The sequence below is a fragment of the Uloborus diversus genome, chromosome 6 (genome assembly GCF_026930045.1).
Source record: "Uloborus diversus isolate 005 chromosome 6, Udiv.v.3.1, whole genome shotgun sequence".
Taxonomy (NCBI): Eukaryota; Metazoa; Arthropoda; class Arachnida; order Araneae; family Uloboridae; genus Uloborus; species Uloborus diversus.
The window spans coordinates 26,848,395-26,867,017 of NC_072736.1; the positions used below are offsets into that span (position 1 = coordinate 26,848,395).

Consider the following 18,623-nt stretch of genomic DNA (forward strand, 5'->3'; position numbering starts at 1 on the left):
ATCTGTCATGATGCGCGCGATTAATTTTGCAAAGTTATACGAAAACCAAAAAGATCACGATTTTAGGCCGTGGAAGTGGAAGCATCGCAGCCGCGCATAACCTCAGGCCAACGACTGCCTTGAATGCCAAAGAACAAAATTTAAAAGAGACTTACCCGGGGGCTGTGTAGCACAAAATTCATTACCATACATTCTTTATTCTATGTTAACTTCTAAGCAGACACGAAGACAGGCATTAGGCATGGTGATCACCAGAACATTTCTCACTTGGTAAAAAAACACAAATGCGAGGAATACAGACTTAAGTGTTCAAAAAAAAAGGCGGAGCTGGCAGGGGTTGCAAAGTTCGTTAAAAATCAAAAAAACGGAGAGTTCTCTCGGAGGGTGGTGAAATATTCAAATTGAAATGGACGGAGGACGGACAGTTCACTATTAAGATGGTGGGGTGTAATTTAGGGATGGCTTATGGCTAAAAATGTCCGTTGCAGGCCAATGTACGTTGAGACGAAAATGGTGCTGGCTGTAATCTCCATGGTGACAATGTTGAGATCGTCACACGCTTAAAAAAGAATCAGGGTACTTTCGAGGTAATTGCGGATCCATGCCGTCACCTCATGCTATGTTGATTATCGAAAGGGTAGTTACTTAAGGGAACGATTCAGGTGCACTCTGCGTGCCGCCATCGGATGCCATCATACAAACAGGTGATGGATCTTCTATGCTCTCATCTTCGGCTGTGACGAAGTAACGATCTTGATTATTATAATTTAAAACATATATAAAAAATAAGACTTTCACCTCATGTTGAGGTCTTAACAATTTCGCGGAGAGCAACGGCCGTCCCCTGACGCCGTGCACCGATGCTTCATCATCGCAATCGTTGAACAAAAACCGGAGCCGCAAAAATTGCGACCGAGCGGACAGAGAGCAGCAAGTAGAGTGAAGTGGGGTGGAAAAATGAATCGGCAAATGAGCGATCAGATCCGGGTACACGGCGATGCGCGGGAACCAATGAGTGCATTTGGCGCCCAAACAACGAAGGGAAGGGGACGCTACGCCATTTTAATGGCCGACAAGAAGATGCAAAAATTCGGATCGACGCTTGAAAAATTGTCAAAAAGCTAAACGATAAGAAAAGTGAATAAGTCACACATTTGATATCGTAAAGTGCGTGAAATTTAACGGGGGAACACGGGGAAAACGTGGAATGCACAAGAAAATAAAAAAACAATAAAATGGGGGAAGAAAACGATTAAAATGACCGAAAACATGGGAAAAATGTAAATGGGAAAAAAATGTGATATGCATTATCACAAAATCCTTCATGCAAAAATGTAAAAATTATATGTTATGTCATTTTTAAGCTCGTTCCTAACAGTTCATTTCTCTTTTCTTAAAAATATTTTTTTCCTAGCAGTAAAATGTTCCTGATTTTTTTTCTGCCTGAGTTTGTACCTGCTATATGGATTAGAATCAATTATAAGAGCAAATAAGATTACATCATTTGACTATTGATAAACTAATCGTCAAAATGCTACATTTATCCTCAACACTTAAAAATGTTTTGATTTAAGTCACTTTTTAAAATATTGCTTTATATTCTTACTTTCATATTGCTTTATATTCTGATTTCTTACATATTGAATGTATAACAATATGTTATTTTTCAGCAACTACTCCTAGTCCATCTGCTTATGCAGCGACACCCTCCCCTGCAGGTTATGCTGCCACTCCTTCTCCCGGTGGTTACGGTTACAGTCCGATGAATCAAGGAGCACCGGCGACACCTGGAAGTGGTACGTCTAAGATAAGCACTCTCTGCTTTTTTTTAAAATTAACAATGTGTTCTTTGCATCATCTTAGTCTTCTTCCCTAATTTAATTCAAGGAGATTTTCAGAATTGTTACTTTTTTTTTTGACCAACGCAAATAGTGTGAGTAAAGTGTAAAAAGTGTTATTAGATATACCTGTAGTATAGATGTTGCCCTTACTCTGATGGAATTTTATAGAATCTTGTACTCACTGAAGCTAAGATTTTTTAGGGACTAATGTCAAGATTCTACGAGGGATTTTTGAGGACTGGTTCTCTTATTTCGAATTTTGTAGAGTCTGTTCGATTGTGGGACTATTGTCTTTATTTTATGACCTTTTAAAAAAATGTTTCTTTATTTATACAAATATTTGAATATTTAGAAGAGTATTAACTTTATTTCCTAAGTTTTCTCATTCAAATAGGCATTTTTTAAAAAGTGATCCATATTTAAATAGGGATGTTTAGGGTCTGTTGTCATTACTCTGATGGGAAATTTTAATATTTTTTTCTTTTATTTAAACCAGATTATTGATTAAGTCTCACTTGACATCCTAATTTAATTTTCGAGGTAGACTGAGCAAAGCCGGGAGACGTAGCTAGTTTGTATATGCAGTAAAACCCCTCAAATACGGACACCCCTCTTATGAGGACAATTTTTAATTCCCCGATTCCATGGCAAATAACATTAATAAACCCCTGTCCTGCAGATACTCCTATATTGAGGACAAAAAAAATTGTCCTTTTAGTGTCCTTATTAGAGGGTTTTTACTGTATTTATGTATTTAGTTGAATGTAAATAAAACTGTATGTATGTACCTAGAGATTGAAGACCGGAAATTATGTGGAAACTGAGTTACCATTTATTATGTGCTCAATGAAACAAACGACTTTTTAAGATCCTTCTTGTAAAGGAATGGAATTTTGTGGATTTTTTTTAAACTTCAGTAAAATATCTTAAGCCAGTGAGACTTTTATAAATAAGCATTACATTTTTTTTGTTCAATTGATATCATGGACACTATACGGTACCCATTGCCTACCCTTAAGGTATCCACATTTAGAACCCCTTATATAAACTGAGGCTAGTATAAAATAAAGAGAAATTTTAAAAATAGTAACAGAGAAGAAAGGATTCATAATTGTATACAACAATATTGGTATGGGATGTGGTCCACAGGCAAAGTAAGTGAGGGGGTTATTCAAACGTTTGTGTACTTTAGACCTAACTTTTCTTCCTTTTTTTGCAGCCATGGACCCCTCATCTGTAGAATGGCAGACACCAGACATTGAAGTGGTCATCAGGGACACTCACGGTGATGACGGCCTAAGTGGACAGACCGGCATCATCCGGGGAATATCGGTCAGTGCCTTCTTTTATTAGGTCCCCATACCTGCCCACTGTTACAGATTAGGCACAAAATGGGTGCTTTTCGATATTTGGTTTCATTTGCTACTGCAAAATTTTCCCATTTTTATGTACTGCATGATTCTACTGCTTAGACTTCACTAAATTTGTATTAGTAATCAGAGGTGTAGTGAAGAGTTCCACCAGGTTAAGGAAAGCAAAATTGGATATTTAGAATTGTAAATTGAAGCCTTTGGAGTTTGGCTTTAATTTTACATAGGCAGTAGTAGACAGTTATACCTGCATAAAATTCATCAAAGGAAAAATGTACTTTAAACACAGGAGATTATTTTTAATCTTAATTACAAAAGTTTAATTTTTAGTTTCAAGATGGAAGGGATCCAATGGAGACTACCTCCTTTCCTACACCACTGTTAACAATTACAGTTAAACCTTGCTGGCCCTCATTGATGAGTATTTCTGGATAATCGAAATCAAATGTGTTGACTTAAAAAAACTAATTCACATTGATAATTTTAAGTTGTGATCATTATATTGTAAAAGTGGCCCCTTCACAAAATGAAGTCTGAAATTAAACCTTTCACAAATTTTTTTTTGTAAAAATAGTTCTTTCATCACTTTTACCCTTGATCAATTCCTCTACAGCATAACATCAGTAAAATTGCCAAGTAAATTCCCAGTGAAGTCCTTTAGACCAAAGGGATTTCAGATTAGATTTTGGATAGCTAAACATGGTGTAGGGTAGACGGAGCACATGTATGCAGTGCCCTTTTTTCAAAACGAATAATAACTGGAGATCCAACAGTCATAACATATTGATGCTGCTCCCTAGCAAATATCCTCACAAGTTTTTGAGAATCAGACGAGCTTGGGCCTAGCATGCAGAAAGATTTATTTATTTTCTACCAAGTACAGTTAATTTTGAGTTGAACGTTTTGAAGCTTATTGTCAATAAATAATACTTAGTTCAGAAAGAGCAAATATATAAAAATTAGCAGAATTTTATCCTTTTTTAGAATTGTACTTGTATGAACTGAAATGTTACTAAATTTTTTTGCATGTTAAAAATAAATCCAAACTTCGCGACGAGGCAAGTTTACGCGTTGACGTCTGAGCACCTTTATGTACGTTCTTACTGTATCTTACTTCTAAACGCGCCTTGACGCTTTTTTTTTGCTCCGAATTGTCTCAAAACTTTTTAGTATTTTCAGGCTGTTTAGTTTTGAAAATCACCATTTAATATTTTAATTAACCCGTTCAACTTTTACTTTAGACATTATTCCGTCTGTAATAAATTTGCTTATTTTAAAGATGGTAAGACATTATGTTCAAAACACTAGCAGATCCATGTTAGGTGTCAAAACAAAAATGCGTGTATGCCCCGTGTCCAGGGCAAGTTTACACAACCGACTCAGACTCAAAAATAATTTTTTTAATGGTTAAAAGCACAAATTGAGCAACAACTGAACATACAAATTTTGACTCCATTAACAGCTTCATAAAACTACAATGTCTAGAATTTCCTAAGTTAAAACATAAAATTTAGAAAATTGATTGAAAAAAATCTACGTAAATGTGTCCCAGTCTCCCCAATATATGACAGGATTTTTTTGACAGAAAATATATTTTAGAAATTGCCCTTTTTTCACAAAAAGAAAAAAGGGCCTAATTTTTAATTTTTTTCCTCCACAAAACGCAGATCTAAAAGTAAAAGCTTTGGTCTACCCTTGCAAAAACATAACTGTTGTCATGTTCGAAGAGAGTTACTGGTTAACCTGGGCAGTTGATTTTATGGCAATTGAGGACATCAGTGTGTAGAATGGTAAGTGTCCATAGAATGTTTCATACATGATTGGCTAACCAGTAATCTGTTTGAGTGCTTCTGATTTGTCACGGGTGTGAGCCTGAGTTATCTGGTCGCTCTATTCGAGTGCAACCTATAAACACCAAAATCCACTGTTTATTTTCATCCGTTACTGACAAAGTGTTTGGGTGACCGAGTTTTATTGAAACACCATACTTACTTGAGATAGAAGACGGTAGACCAATGCTCTTAAAAAATGTTTTTTTTTTTACATTTTTGAAAATTCTTTTAAACAATTCTGATGGATTTTGTTACAAAACTTGATTTTTCTTCTTAATGAACAGTAAGTCAGCATATTAAAAGATTTGTTTGGCTTATTACCCATATTATCCAGATTTTCAATGCTCTGGGTTCACTAAGAAAAATCCCAGGAGCTCCATCAGTTTGCGGCAAACAACTTAATGACAAACTTGAAAGCTGCGACCAGTCGTTTAAACCAAGGGTCACTTATACATAAAAAAATTGACTGAATTCCTAATGAAAGGACTGGAATATTTGGTCATGCTCATGATTGTAAAGATCTTCTGAGATGAATACATTTAATGAGATGTCAGTTTCACAGTCAGGTGTTTGTTTGAGGATAAAACACTTTCCCTTTTATTTTACAGGGTGGGATGTGTTCCGTTTTTCTTCCACAAGAAGATCGCACAGTCACCATACAAGGAGAGCACCTGGAGCCTGTAGCCCCGAAGCCAGGGGATAAGGTACAGTATTAATTTACGCTCATATTGTTTGAAGAAGATTCAATACCATCAACCCATTTACTACTAACGGAACATGTAATGCAGGGTTGCCAACTGCTCTGCATCTGTCACTGCATGCGGTCAGTCAAGTTTGATTTCCTTCAGTCTTTTTTTGTAGGCAAACAAATCAATTTCAGTTTTATTAAATTAGGGAACATTAGTTTTCATGCTTTTTACATTCTTCAGATCCAATATACAGTGTGTCCCCATTTAAAATGTAAGTAAATTAACCTCTTATTTTCACAACTGTTAGGCCTAGGTGCTGACTTCTAACTACCAAAATAGTCAAATTAAGATGCACAGTTAAGATATTAACAGTTTGAAGCAAAAGAAAAGGGAAAAGGTATGAAATGTTAACTTTTTATATGGCCCCCCAGACCATAAAGTTACACTTAGAGAAATCACACGCATAAAAAAGCAATAGTTAGAAAAAAAGGGGTGGGGGAATATATTTAAGACAAAACTTTAAGGAGATATTCAGTTGAAAATTCTGAGTGTCTATGCTGAAAATGAAATGGGAATATATTGCTATCCAAGAAGAATATGTATTATTGTAATTATTGAAGCAAAAAGGCGGTACATATTTATCCCTTTCATTGCATTTGTTAAAGATAAAGTAATGTTGCTTTTTGATATGTAAAAAATCCACAAAAGCTCCTACAATTTGAGGGTGGGGGGGGGGGGGGGACATAAATTAAGCTGCTATATGACCCCTGAAGACCAGGAGTGAAAAGTGTTATAAGTCAGGAAACACAGCGTTTCATCTTGGTGAATGTTAGTCTTATTAATGTTGATTTTTTTTTTTTTTTGTTATTTTTGTTTTTTATGCTTGTGGTTTTCCTAAGTAATTTTAGGGCTCCAGAAAGGTTCTAAAAAGTTAAGATTTCATAGTTTTTCACTTTTCTTTTTCGGCTTTAAACTTTTAGTATTTTAACTCTGAATATCATTTTGCCTATTTTTGCAGTTTGAAGTATGTATCCAGGACTAATGGTTAAGAAAATGGAGTCTTGCAGGGGCACACACGGTATAAAAAACGTATTTTTAATCTCCCCAACTTTAATAAACTTAAGTAAAAGCTTTAGAAAAATATATGGGATTTGAATAAGTGAGGTAATATATTCTCTGAAACATGCCAAATTACTGAAAAATATTGATAAATAGCCAAATATAGCAATCGTTTAGTCCTTAGGCACACAAAAGAAAAACAAATGGACGGATATTGGCTCTGCCTTCCCGCTCACTCTTTATGCCCCATTTAGACAACATAAGTAGGCTCTAGAAATTTTGTTTCTCAAAAATTGAAAGTGGAAATGTTTGTTGCTTTCCACTTGGCTACTTCTGGCTCTCTTTTGACATGATTTAGCTATGTAAATTAAGAAGTGCAAAATATTATTTTAATATCTTTTTCTATTGAAAAAGCATTTTTATAAGTAATCCACCATTGGGCATTTAACCCTATTTTGTGTTCTTAAATTGCCAAAATCGTGAATTCTAAAAGTGGGATATCTTTTTGTTCGTTCCAGGTGAAAGTGATCTTGGGCGACGATCGAGAGCAGACGGGAGTCCTGCTGAGCGTGGATCACCCGGACGGTGTGGTGAAATTCGGACCCAACGTTTTCAGGCTGCTCAACTTAACATTCCTGTGCAAAATGAAGAACTGAGCTGGCGTCATTCGTGTAGAGAGATAATAATTATGTTGTGTATGATCAATGGACATTATATGTTTTTATAATAAACTGACATTTGTCTTACTTAAACAAATGTGATTGAAAGTTTGCAAAACAAAAATACAAACGATCGGGCTACGTAATCCCAAATATGGCAGATATGTCATGGAGTATCATCCATAAATGAATCTTAAAGAAGTAAAAATACTAGTGGGAGACTTAACTACCATATAAGACAATGAGAAGTAAAGGGATGTAAGTGGTAAAATTAAAAATTGAGAGATAACTAGTACAAATGGTAGGGGAACATCTCCTCTGTCTTGGGACAAGAGATAGTACTAGTAGCACTGGTAGGTGCTGAAGACATACACCCAAAGCCCCCCCGTTCCTATCACTTGATGACATACCAGACTGGTAGGTGCTGCTGTACAGTATGATTCAGAAAAGCTTTTCAATAAAACCTACCTAAGACCTTATCTTAAAATGCATTTTACTCAAAACTTGAAAATGCCTTCTCGCTGCTCCTCACTGCCTCATATGTATTCGTGTATAAGTCGAAAAATATAGTACAAACAATGGTTAAAAGTTGGGGGGTCGACTTATATGCGAGTTGGAATTTCTGAGCATTTTGTCCTGAACATTTCTTGAGGGGGAAAGAACACTTGAAAACCTGATTATCCTGATATTTATCTGATTATCCTGATGGCCAACCCTTTTAAACAAGCGTTAAAAAAACTAAATATTTGTGCATTCTGCTATAATTTTACTTGGTCTGACTGTGAAATGAGGACTGTAAAAGATTGACTGTACGAAAGATGCTAGAAATGCAGTGTTCGGGAATTATCCTGATAATTGTGTAGAAATCAGTGCTCATTCAAAAAAAAAAAAGCAATATTGCTACAATGTAAAATTTTATTGATATTAATTCAAAATAAAAGCAACAATTAAAAAAAAATCGTAATCATGAAAGCAAACCCTTTACAAAAATTGTGATCACGGATATGAAACCTTTTTGTACTAGAGTATGAAATCGGGCATTTTCGATCCTAAGAAGGTTCATTCATTTCATTTTCCTTCTTTTTGAATGCATCTTTTCAAAAGTCTGGCATAATGTTCCCAATTCTTTCTCAAAAGTAGGGGCACATTTTACATACTCGGGGTTTTTTATTTTTGCCATATTTTCCTTCTAAAAAAATAAGGTTGACTAACACATGAGATTGGTCTTATGCGTGAGTATATACAGTACTTTCATTTTATTAAAAATATCTGGGATTTTAATATTCAGGATATTTTTTAAATGGAGATGTGAGGTATCTGTTATTATCTCCCTAGTGCAGAATGTGCAATTTTGCATTCGTTAGGTCTGCCTATCATTTTTAATGATACTCTCAATGTGAATTAAAAATAAACTTTCTGAATATTGAACGGACTACATAAGCAGCATTATAAACATACAAATATTCAAGAAATGAGCCCTTGACAGCAGTTTCAACTCTGCAGTGGAGTCTCTTAATCAGTAGGGTGTATTGAGAAAAACTTTTTTTAGAAATTCAAAATGTCAAATTGATAAAAACTTCTTCAGACTCAAATATAACACAAAATGTTTTATTCAAATCAAAACATATTTAGGTATGTTGCGCAAGGCTTAAAGTTTTTAATTTTGCAAAAAAAAAAAAATCCTTTTCTTCTGTATATGGGTCATTCCATGTGAAATAAGCAAATCAGCTGTGACTGACATGTCACAGATTTCAATGAAAATTTTTATTTAGGTAAATCTTGCATATACAGTGTGTACTGTTTTAACCTGCAAGACCTTTATTTTCGCAACGGTTAGTCCTTAGATGTATACTTCCAATTGCAAAAATGTTCAAAATCAGATGCAGAGTTAAGATATTGAAAGTTTGAAGCAAAAATAAAAAATCATCAAAAAATACAAAATGTAACTTTTTATACGGGACCTAAGTCCCCTAACTTATCTGTAGGGAAATAATCTACATTAAGAACTATTACTAACACAAAAAACTTGACATTTGTTCAACCAAAATGCAAGGAGATATTCCAGTTCAAAGTTTTAAGGGACCATACGAAGATGAGATTGGATCTTATTGCCCTTTCAGAAGATTCACAGGTTGTCAAAGTAAGAAAAACAAGGTATTTATATTTTTCATCGCTATTCAAAATAAATGCAAATGTTATGCCGTGATACGCAAAGCACACTACAAAATCTTGAATAGTTTAAAAAACCACTCTATGAACACAAATACTTTTTAACACTTGTTAACCGCTATATTTTCCCCCAAAAGATGTTATTGACAGTGAGTGAAAAGTGGTGTAACTCACAAAACGCTGTGTTTCATATCATAGTCCAGTGGCATACTTAAGGAAAAAGACCCTCCGTGGGAAATTTCGTGAAGAAATTGTGAGACCAATTCTAATACATTCCTTATGGCCTATATAACTATGCCTCACCGGGTGTTTTGCTTGAACTCGTGTCAGATGACCTGTGTGACGTCATTAATCCAAGATGGCGGCTGCACTAGATATTGATGAAAATTTTCGGTTTTAACTGATTTTTGAGGCATATTATGACATTTTTTCAACTTATCTTATATATATTTAATGTTTTAATACTATTATATTTCAAATTTGAAAGCTAATTGCCAATTTAAAATAAGTTATTCATTTAGTTTTTTTTTTGTTTAGATGCAGATTTTTAGAAAACAGTAACAATTAAAAAACATTTTGGAAAGCTTGTACGATAAAATCAAATTTATTATTCCCAAAAACCTGTAAAATAATTTGCATACACGCGTTTCGGGGTTATAAGAAGCATTTTTTTCTTTCAATGCAGAAAAAAATTACAACTTCCGTTACTTAATAATGGGTATAATGATAATTTTATTTATGTTCTCAAGTAATGAATGATTGATTTCATTATCTAAACTCTGCTTTTAATTCAAAATATAGATTTAAAGGTAAACAAACAGTTCATACTTAAAGATCTTCATCTGAAGCGTTATCAATATCGCTTTGTTGGCTATGATTTTCACATAAATCCTCATCATCTTCACACTCAAAGTTCAGTGCATGAAATATTTTGAGATTTGTATTTACATGAAACAATGCATTTTCCCTTAACGCAACTGCATTGAACTAGTTTTAAAATGGACTCAGAAGCACAAAAAAATGTATACATAACTGGAACATAGAAGTTGTCTTTCTCTTCCCATTCGAAGTCTGACGGTGATGCTAAATTCGGGTGCTGCTGGTCAGCAAGATGCCGTTCCAATACCTGATAATGCGCTCTTAAAATGTAAGGGGACAAAGATGCTCTTGCAGGAGGCAAATTTTCATTTTGAGTCTCCTGCTTGGAAAAGATGAACCAAAGAAAATCTCTAGTATCAAAAAATCTTTGTCAACGGCACATATACAGAACAAATAAAGCCTCTTTCCAATAACAGTTTTATCATTTGTACCGAATTCTTCAGTTGACCCCCAGATGAGTCAGAGCGTCGAGAGTATCTTTGTCAGCCGTCTTATTAATTTTCCAAAAAGAAGGTTTCCCTTTTAAGCAAGTGAGCTTGTTATATTACTTCCTGACAGAGCATAAAGTCATAATATTCCTCTTGTTTTATCTAGTCCTAATGCGGTCATAATGCTGGTCATTCTTCGGTTGCTACCTACCCCAGTCAAAAATGTGCATGTACAGTGAAATGATTTTGACCAGAACAATTCTAGCAAAAATACATCGGTGTCAGGCGAATATGTATGAGTACTGGTTGCTCTTTCTCTTGAAGTATGAAGATAGCACAGTACTATTTTGCCTCTCCATGACTGCTTTGCTGTGCAGTCACATCACCTTTTAATGATGATTTAGCTTCATTTCTCCAGCTAACGATTAGGTTTTTTTAAATGCTGCATGTATATATTAACGCTTTATTCCCCAGATAAGCTGTTAAGTTATCCTTTGTTTTTACATGAGAAAGTAGGGTCTTGTACGTTTTTAATATTAGTACAATCGGTTATTTTGAACTCAATGGGTGTTAATTTACTTCTTTTTTCCGCATGGCAGATAGGCAGATTTTAGCCGAGTTTTCAATGTATGTGTCAAACACTAAGTGTGCTTCATCATAATTTAAAAGAATTTCCTTGATCTTATTATTAAATTCTGCAGCTAAATCATTTCATATTTTCACTTGCTTTTTTTCTTCTATGATTGTAGCTGTGCCATTCCATAAAGAACAGCAACACTGTAAGATTCTCTGTTCTTTTTCTTCGGTATGCTTGAGTCTTTCATTGGGTTTGGCAAAGAATCTTCGATGCTGCTGTCTAATTTTTCTGAGCCACATTCTTCTAAAACCTTCATTAACTTTGATTTGTTTTGTAACAATTTTATCTATCATCCAGATTAAACGTAGACTGTGGAACAGCCTAAAATTCATATGCTGTTTTCAAATCAATATCTGCTCGACTCCTCGAAACAGCTAGCAGAAGTTTAAATAACGATTGACTTTAGCTGTAGAACAGTGCCAGCTATATTTGTTGCAACATTCTTCGTGCTATTTTTACATAAATTTAGCTTTTCTTTCTTCATTGGGGCCCAGAAATTCGTGTTTTCAGTTTTAATACTCTCTCGTTTGAAAGTGGCGTACATGTCACGCCCTTTGTTTAAAATGCCTTAAATACATCTGTTTGTATGGCTTCATTATATTCAGACTTTGTTGTGTTAATAAGTTCACTCACTTCCTTCATATATTATAGGACTTATACTTATTCATACTCTGATGGCACTAAATATATATTGCACATCTTCATGTAGTCGCTTTCCTCTTGAACCTGTCAAATGATAATGCTTACTCTTTAACGCTAAACTATTTTTTCTATTGAGTTATGTATTTACTATTCTACCAATTACTTTCATACTCCTTTTCTCTTGCTCCAAAGCTTCATCTGACCCTAAAGCACAAAACAGTACAAAAGACTTTTTAACAGCCCAATTGCCTTCCATGAATTCATTCCTAAGATTTTGTTGCTTTACTTTAAGACACTTCATATTAGTCAAGTACCATGATATCATACTTGCATAATTTGTTAAATTCAAAGCAAAGAAATAGGGAACGAAACCATCGAATGAAGAAATGTGTAATTCCCAATTTCCTGATCTAACAGACCGTATAAAAGTAACATGGTATCCAATACCCATTATATGGAATGTATAACAAAGCAAGTTTAAATGTTGGTCTTCCAATTGATTCTATGTCCTCAAATCTTTCATTTTTTCATGTATTTTAGAATCTAGTAATATTTGCATTATATTTGAGGAAAGTTCATTTGTTTTACCATACTTTTTTTTCTTGAATTTGCACTCTATCATCACATTGAAGTTTCATTTCTTCATTGTGTGTATAAAAAGCATCGAGGTAACATTTAAATTGTGCAACCCTTAATGTAGAATGTGCTTCTGTAGCCCGTATAACACACTTTTCTGCAAGAATTTTTGACACCACAGATTTACTGTATAACTCAGTCAAATTGTTGTCAAGACCTGTACAAGTTTTGTTTGACAGGGCAAGTTTTAAAACTGGTTTGTATAATCCAATATCCATGGTGATTACTGTTGGTAAATTTTCCCCTAAAATATATTTAGTTACATGTACCAGTTTCTGCATGAACGTAAGCTACGTTGATGAAATGAAACGTGCGTTCTAAAAGATGCAAGAAAAGCTCCTAAGGCATAATTATACAGGTTATAAGGAATTCTGTTAAACGATTCTACAGTCGAACCTTGTTAAAATGAACTCAAATGGACTTTAAAAGTGAATTTGTCTCAACAGTAGCTCGTTTTACTTGAAAAAAATAGTTTAAGTGTAAGTACAGTAAAATGGGGGATCGCAAATATAGTTCGCTTTAACAGTAATTCGCTATAAGCGTGTCCGAATTAACGAGGTTTGACTGTACTAATGTTTAATGATTTTAGCCTGAAAATTAACAGTATTTTTTAACTGCAAAAACTCATCCGAGGTACTTTTAAACTAGCTTATTCTGAATGCCAAAGACAAAAATGAAGACTTCGGATTTTTTTTTTTAAATGAGTTAATAAACAAATAAATCAAGTATTTTACTTTCAACTTATAATAAAAAAAGTAATAGAATATTAATCAATAAAATTCACCAGAAAATTATCACAAAATACCCAAAAATTGAGTCAGAATTGCAAAAACTCATTACAGCCGCCATCTTGGATTGATGACGTCATACAGGCTGTCAGACACAAATTCAAGCTAAACACCCGGTGAGGCATAGTTACACAGGCCATAAGGAACATAATAGAATTGGTCTCACAATTTCCTCACGGGGAAATTTCCCACGGAATGTAGTATGCCCCCCTACTATCAGTGACTGGTGAATATTCGTCGTACTAATTTCAAACTTTTTGTACTGGATATATTTTTGAATGGAGATTATTTCCTTAAAAATACGTTAGAGGACCTGGGCCCATATAAAAAGTTAAATTTTTTGTTTTTTGACTTATTTTTATTTTTTCTTCAAACTTTCAATGTCAACTCTGCATCTGATTATGAACATTTTTGCAATTGGAAGTATACATCTAGGACTAACGGTTTTGAAAATAAAGGACTTGCAGGTTAAAACGGATATGGTGCCCCTGTATATTAGGAAATGCAAAGTATGGAAGTTTAAAAACTGCTTGCTATTCGCAACTCCAACGAACTATAGGGGGCACTGCAGTCACTGTCTAATGGCGGAATTGAAAACTAAAACAAACGCATGTGGTAACGAAGAAAATGCTAAAAGTGTTGTGATTTTTGTTGTTATGTATGATTTTTTCGCTTTATTCATTTGAAAAGATTTTTCAAAGTCTTTTGGTTATTCTGACCCATATAGAAAGAGATTAGAAATCAAAACGTATTACGAAAGTAAACAATTGATGCAGAACACTCAGTAAGTTGTTCTGAAGCAGCCATTTTCACGATGTTGAATTCGGAATTCATAAATTTTTGGTTCGCTTCGAACGGCATTTTCATTTTGTACCGTTTTTTCTATACATTAGTACATATTAAGTTCAGTTTCGTGACATTTCCAGCATTTGTTGACATTTTTGTCACATAGTGCACATACGTGGCAGACTGTCAAGAGTAACGTTTAACACTAGATAATTTATTTCTATGACTATATGATTGGATATCCAAAGAAATCATGCATTTAATTCATTCGTCATGGAAATGATTTACCTGATATGCGAAATCTTGTCAAGATACATTCTTTCACATAATTTTAAAACCATAAGCCTATAAACAGATTTTTGGCGAACTTTTATTTTTTATTGTTCAAATTCTTAACGTTCTTTCTGGATTTTTCAATCTGTTCTGCGATAAATATTTTCAAGAAAATTTATTTGCATACTGTCTATTTCAGTAGGATACTGTAGTAACAAAGGTTATTTAAATCATTTATGTGGAATTAGGTTAAGGAAAAGTGTCCAGTCAATGTTGTTAAGTTCGTTTTTTTTTTCCATCGAATTGAAAAACTGATTCAAATTCACTCAGAACAAAATAAATAAAATGTGTACTCACAGTTTATATATGGTGGTAGTTTTCTTTTCAGTTGATTGACCATTATTTCTTTTTGCTTATCGAATTCTGTAATCTTACTATCATTTTATTCCACTCATGATAAAAATTAAAAATGGTTTAACTAAAAATACGAAAACTCGCCAAGGCTACTTTGCTTGCACAATACTAAAACTACTATAACCCTAAACAAATTTGGCGAAACCTTTCAGCTGAGAATAAAAGGAATAAAGTAAATTCTTTCTCGGTTAAACATTTTTCATTTTGTTCTACGATAATAAATTCAGGAAAATATTTTGCATACTGTCCATTCCAACTAAATGCTGCTGTAAAATATGATTAGTTAAATTAATTTAAGATTAAAAAAAACTCATATTCTTACAAATTCATACAAAACAATAAAAAATTTTACCTGGTATTACGTTATCCAATTTTGTTAATCCAGACTTTTCTTGTTTACGCTTCCACCATTTAATACTTTTTTGAAAGAAATAAGAAAAACTAACATTATTTTGAGAAGCTCGAGAATACTACTAAGGGACGAATTAATTTCTGTAGCTGAAAGCAAACTAAGACACATCGATGGCGTTAATAAATACTCAGAACAAACTGCCTGTGTTTACGTCAACAGACACACGTGATGCGCAACGTGGCAATGTTTTAGGTGCAGACGCAGTTTTATAAATCACCGCAAGGTAGCGTATTCAAGCGCTGGAGTTCCGAATTGAAAGCAGTTGCTTTGCTATTGAAAATGGAAGTTGTTGCTTATGCGAAGCCTAAATTTTCAGAGCTCATGGCAACCAGTTTGACTCCATAACCCCGTAAATTATAAACGTACACTTAAAAAATAAATATTTCCACATTCTATAAAAAAAAAACTATTAAGAAAGAGGAAAGTTTTGAATATGAGATATTAACAAAGATTGAAAATTTTAGGACTCGACCGGTGCATCAACGCTGATGGTTCAACAATTTAGGCATCGGCGGTCGATGCTAACTTGGAGGGAACATCGGCCAGGGCTGTTCGATTTTGGCCGGGCCAAAAAAGACTGGCCAGTTTTTTTGGTTTAAACCGCTTAAAAAAAGCCTGCTTTTGTTAGAAAAAGCCGGCTATTTTAAGAGCAATAATTTTTTGGGGTATTTTTATTGCAATTTAATCAAAATCGAAATTATCTTTGTATTCTTAATGCAATTACTACTGTATTAAATCAGATTCCACGTTACAAGAATAAAAATTTGGCAGTTGTTAAATAGCGTTGTTCAGTACAAAAAAAAAAACTTGCTTTATATTAAGAAATTAGTCTAGTTCAACGGAATTTAAATGATTTTAAATAAATTTTAGTTGAATTCAAAATATCACATGGCTGCTGCTTTCATACCAGTCATTTGATTCATACTTTAAATAACAATGCACTTACAGCTTTTCTTTTAATCACCAAAACTGTTTCTTATTTTTTGAAGAAAAGTAAAAAACATTTTTAGAAAAAATAGTTTTCTATATAAGAAAATATAAAGACCAGCAAGACCATATTGATGAATGAATTTAAATTCTTCTGGAATGATATAGATCTATAATTGTTAATAGGTATATAACATAAATAGTTGCCTCTGTCTCTGTGCTTAAAACTGAGCCAACTGAACACTGTACTAAGTCTTTTAAATTTTTTACTTCAGGTAGTCAGTAGCGGGAACTGGTATTTAATTTTTTTTTTTTTGAGTGTTTTGGAAGTATTTGTTAATGAGAAGAAGGAAGTATTTAAAACAGGTATGTCTGATTTTAACATGGGGAGAAAAGATAGATTTATTTAGGTGTAAACCACTTATTGTGTCATTTAGTTTTTGTTTTCACATATGTTAAGTTGCTAATACACAGCAGCAGAAATCTAAAATATGATATTCAATGAATGCAGAATTTAGTTCTGTTTTAGGAATACACATCAAGATTGATTAAAAAAACAACATTAATACGGCATAAAATGTGGCAAATTATTGCATACCGGTGTTTTAAGATTACAAAGAAGCTATTTTCAGTCTTAAAAACATCAGCTTAGTTGGAGGATCATTCAACAAAAGCAAAAGGGTTTTGTCAGAAATGATTTGCCGTTTTTGTTTGTATATCCCTTTTATCATTTCACTTTCAGCTAACATATTGTTTTATTACTTAAATTGACATTTGTTAGCTTGTTAAAATGTACAGAGATTATTATTATTAAGAATACAAGAATATAATACATTATTTATAAAAGCCAAAAAAGGCCGGCTTTTTAAAAAAAAGGCCAAAAAAGACCGGCTTTTTTAATAAAAGCCAGCCGGCCTGGCTTTTTTGCATCCCTGACATCAGCCCATTGGCCTTAAAAAACATCGATAAGCCGATGGAATTGGCAGATGTTTTCGAAAGAAAAGGACCTTTGCTGTTTTACTTTTTAATACTAAGTAAAGGGAGTTATAGTTTTCATATAAAATTTTTTATTTTAATTTCAGTATAAATTTATATTTTAGTCACCCGTGAAAGAATTTTTAATACTGCATTCTGGTACAAACATGTTAATTATTACATTAAAGGCATCCTAATAACGTGAAAATAATTAAAAAAATTAAATAACTCTTTTAAAAACGCGCAAGAATTGAGAAAAAATCGGCAATTTTTAAAGACGTATAGTTTTTTCAAAAATAATTTACTTTATTTCTAATTAAAAAAAAAAAATTGTTATTACCGAAATGCATAGAAAAAACTTAGGGGACACATTATTGATCATTTGAATTGGCGCAGAAAGCCATAAAATACCATTTTTGAAGTAAAAGTTATATTATTTCAAAAATTCTTAAGCTGGCATAAAGCAATAAAAATATACTATTAAACATCCGTTTTAATGTTTTACATACATTTCTCTTATGCTGAAATGGCTCAGGACTTACCACGTGCAGGCCTGTCATTTCAAATTTTTCCTGAAGGGGGGGGGGGTCGAAAGGTGAAGGTGCAAATTCAATGGAAGTTTCAACGGAAAACAGCAAAAATCACGTCCCCCCAAATATAAATACATTTATTTCTAAAAGCCGTGGTGGGGGGCAATGGACCATCCCCTGACCCCTACCCAATAAACCAATTCATTATGCTGAAGTTCTTTAAATTCAGACTTCGTATCAGATGTTCTTGGTTTGATTGTTATTTACTGGGAAAACCTTCTGGGTTCTCCTACTTGCAACAGTTTCTCACAGCCTCTGTCACAAGTTTTGCACATACTATTTCTACCGATTCAGTGTGGTATCAAATATTCAAGCTATGGCAGGGCTTTGACTTTCAATGAAGTTCAGAGTCTTCTGTTGCCATATTTGACAACAATGGTAGTCCAGTTTACACTTAAGCCGATCAATAAGTGCAGAATAATCTGTGGTTTGAAAATTAATTAATGAAAGCTTGAAGAATCGAACGTGATGTACTACTGGCGGCTCATTTCAGACTTTCAGTATTCTTCTGTAGCCAAATTCTCGAATGTGCTGTGTGTAGCCCAATATTATCGCCACATCATATTCTATGGATGACAAAAGAAAGGGTTTTTATTTGAATGACGGGTTCAAGGATT

General features: G+C 33.6%; 1 protein-coding gene across 1 annotated transcript in view; it reads left to right on the top strand.

The window, feature by feature from the left end:
* Positions 1-7,537, top strand: part of LOC129225217 (transcription elongation factor SPT5-like) — an 82,655-nt gene extending 75,118 nt beyond the window's left edge. Inside the window, exons 24-27 of the mRNA XM_054859786.1 lie at positions 1,671-1,796; positions 3,061-3,173; positions 5,652-5,747; positions 7,310-7,537. Coding sequence (XP_054715761.1) covers positions 1,671-1,796; positions 3,061-3,173; positions 5,652-5,747; positions 7,310-7,447 — 473 coding nt within the window. The 3' untranslated portion in view covers positions 7,448-7,537. The remainder of the gene's footprint in view (positions 1-1,670; positions 1,797-3,060; positions 3,174-5,651; positions 5,748-7,309) is intronic.
* The last annotated feature ends 11,086 nt before the right edge of the window (positions 7,538-18,623 follow it).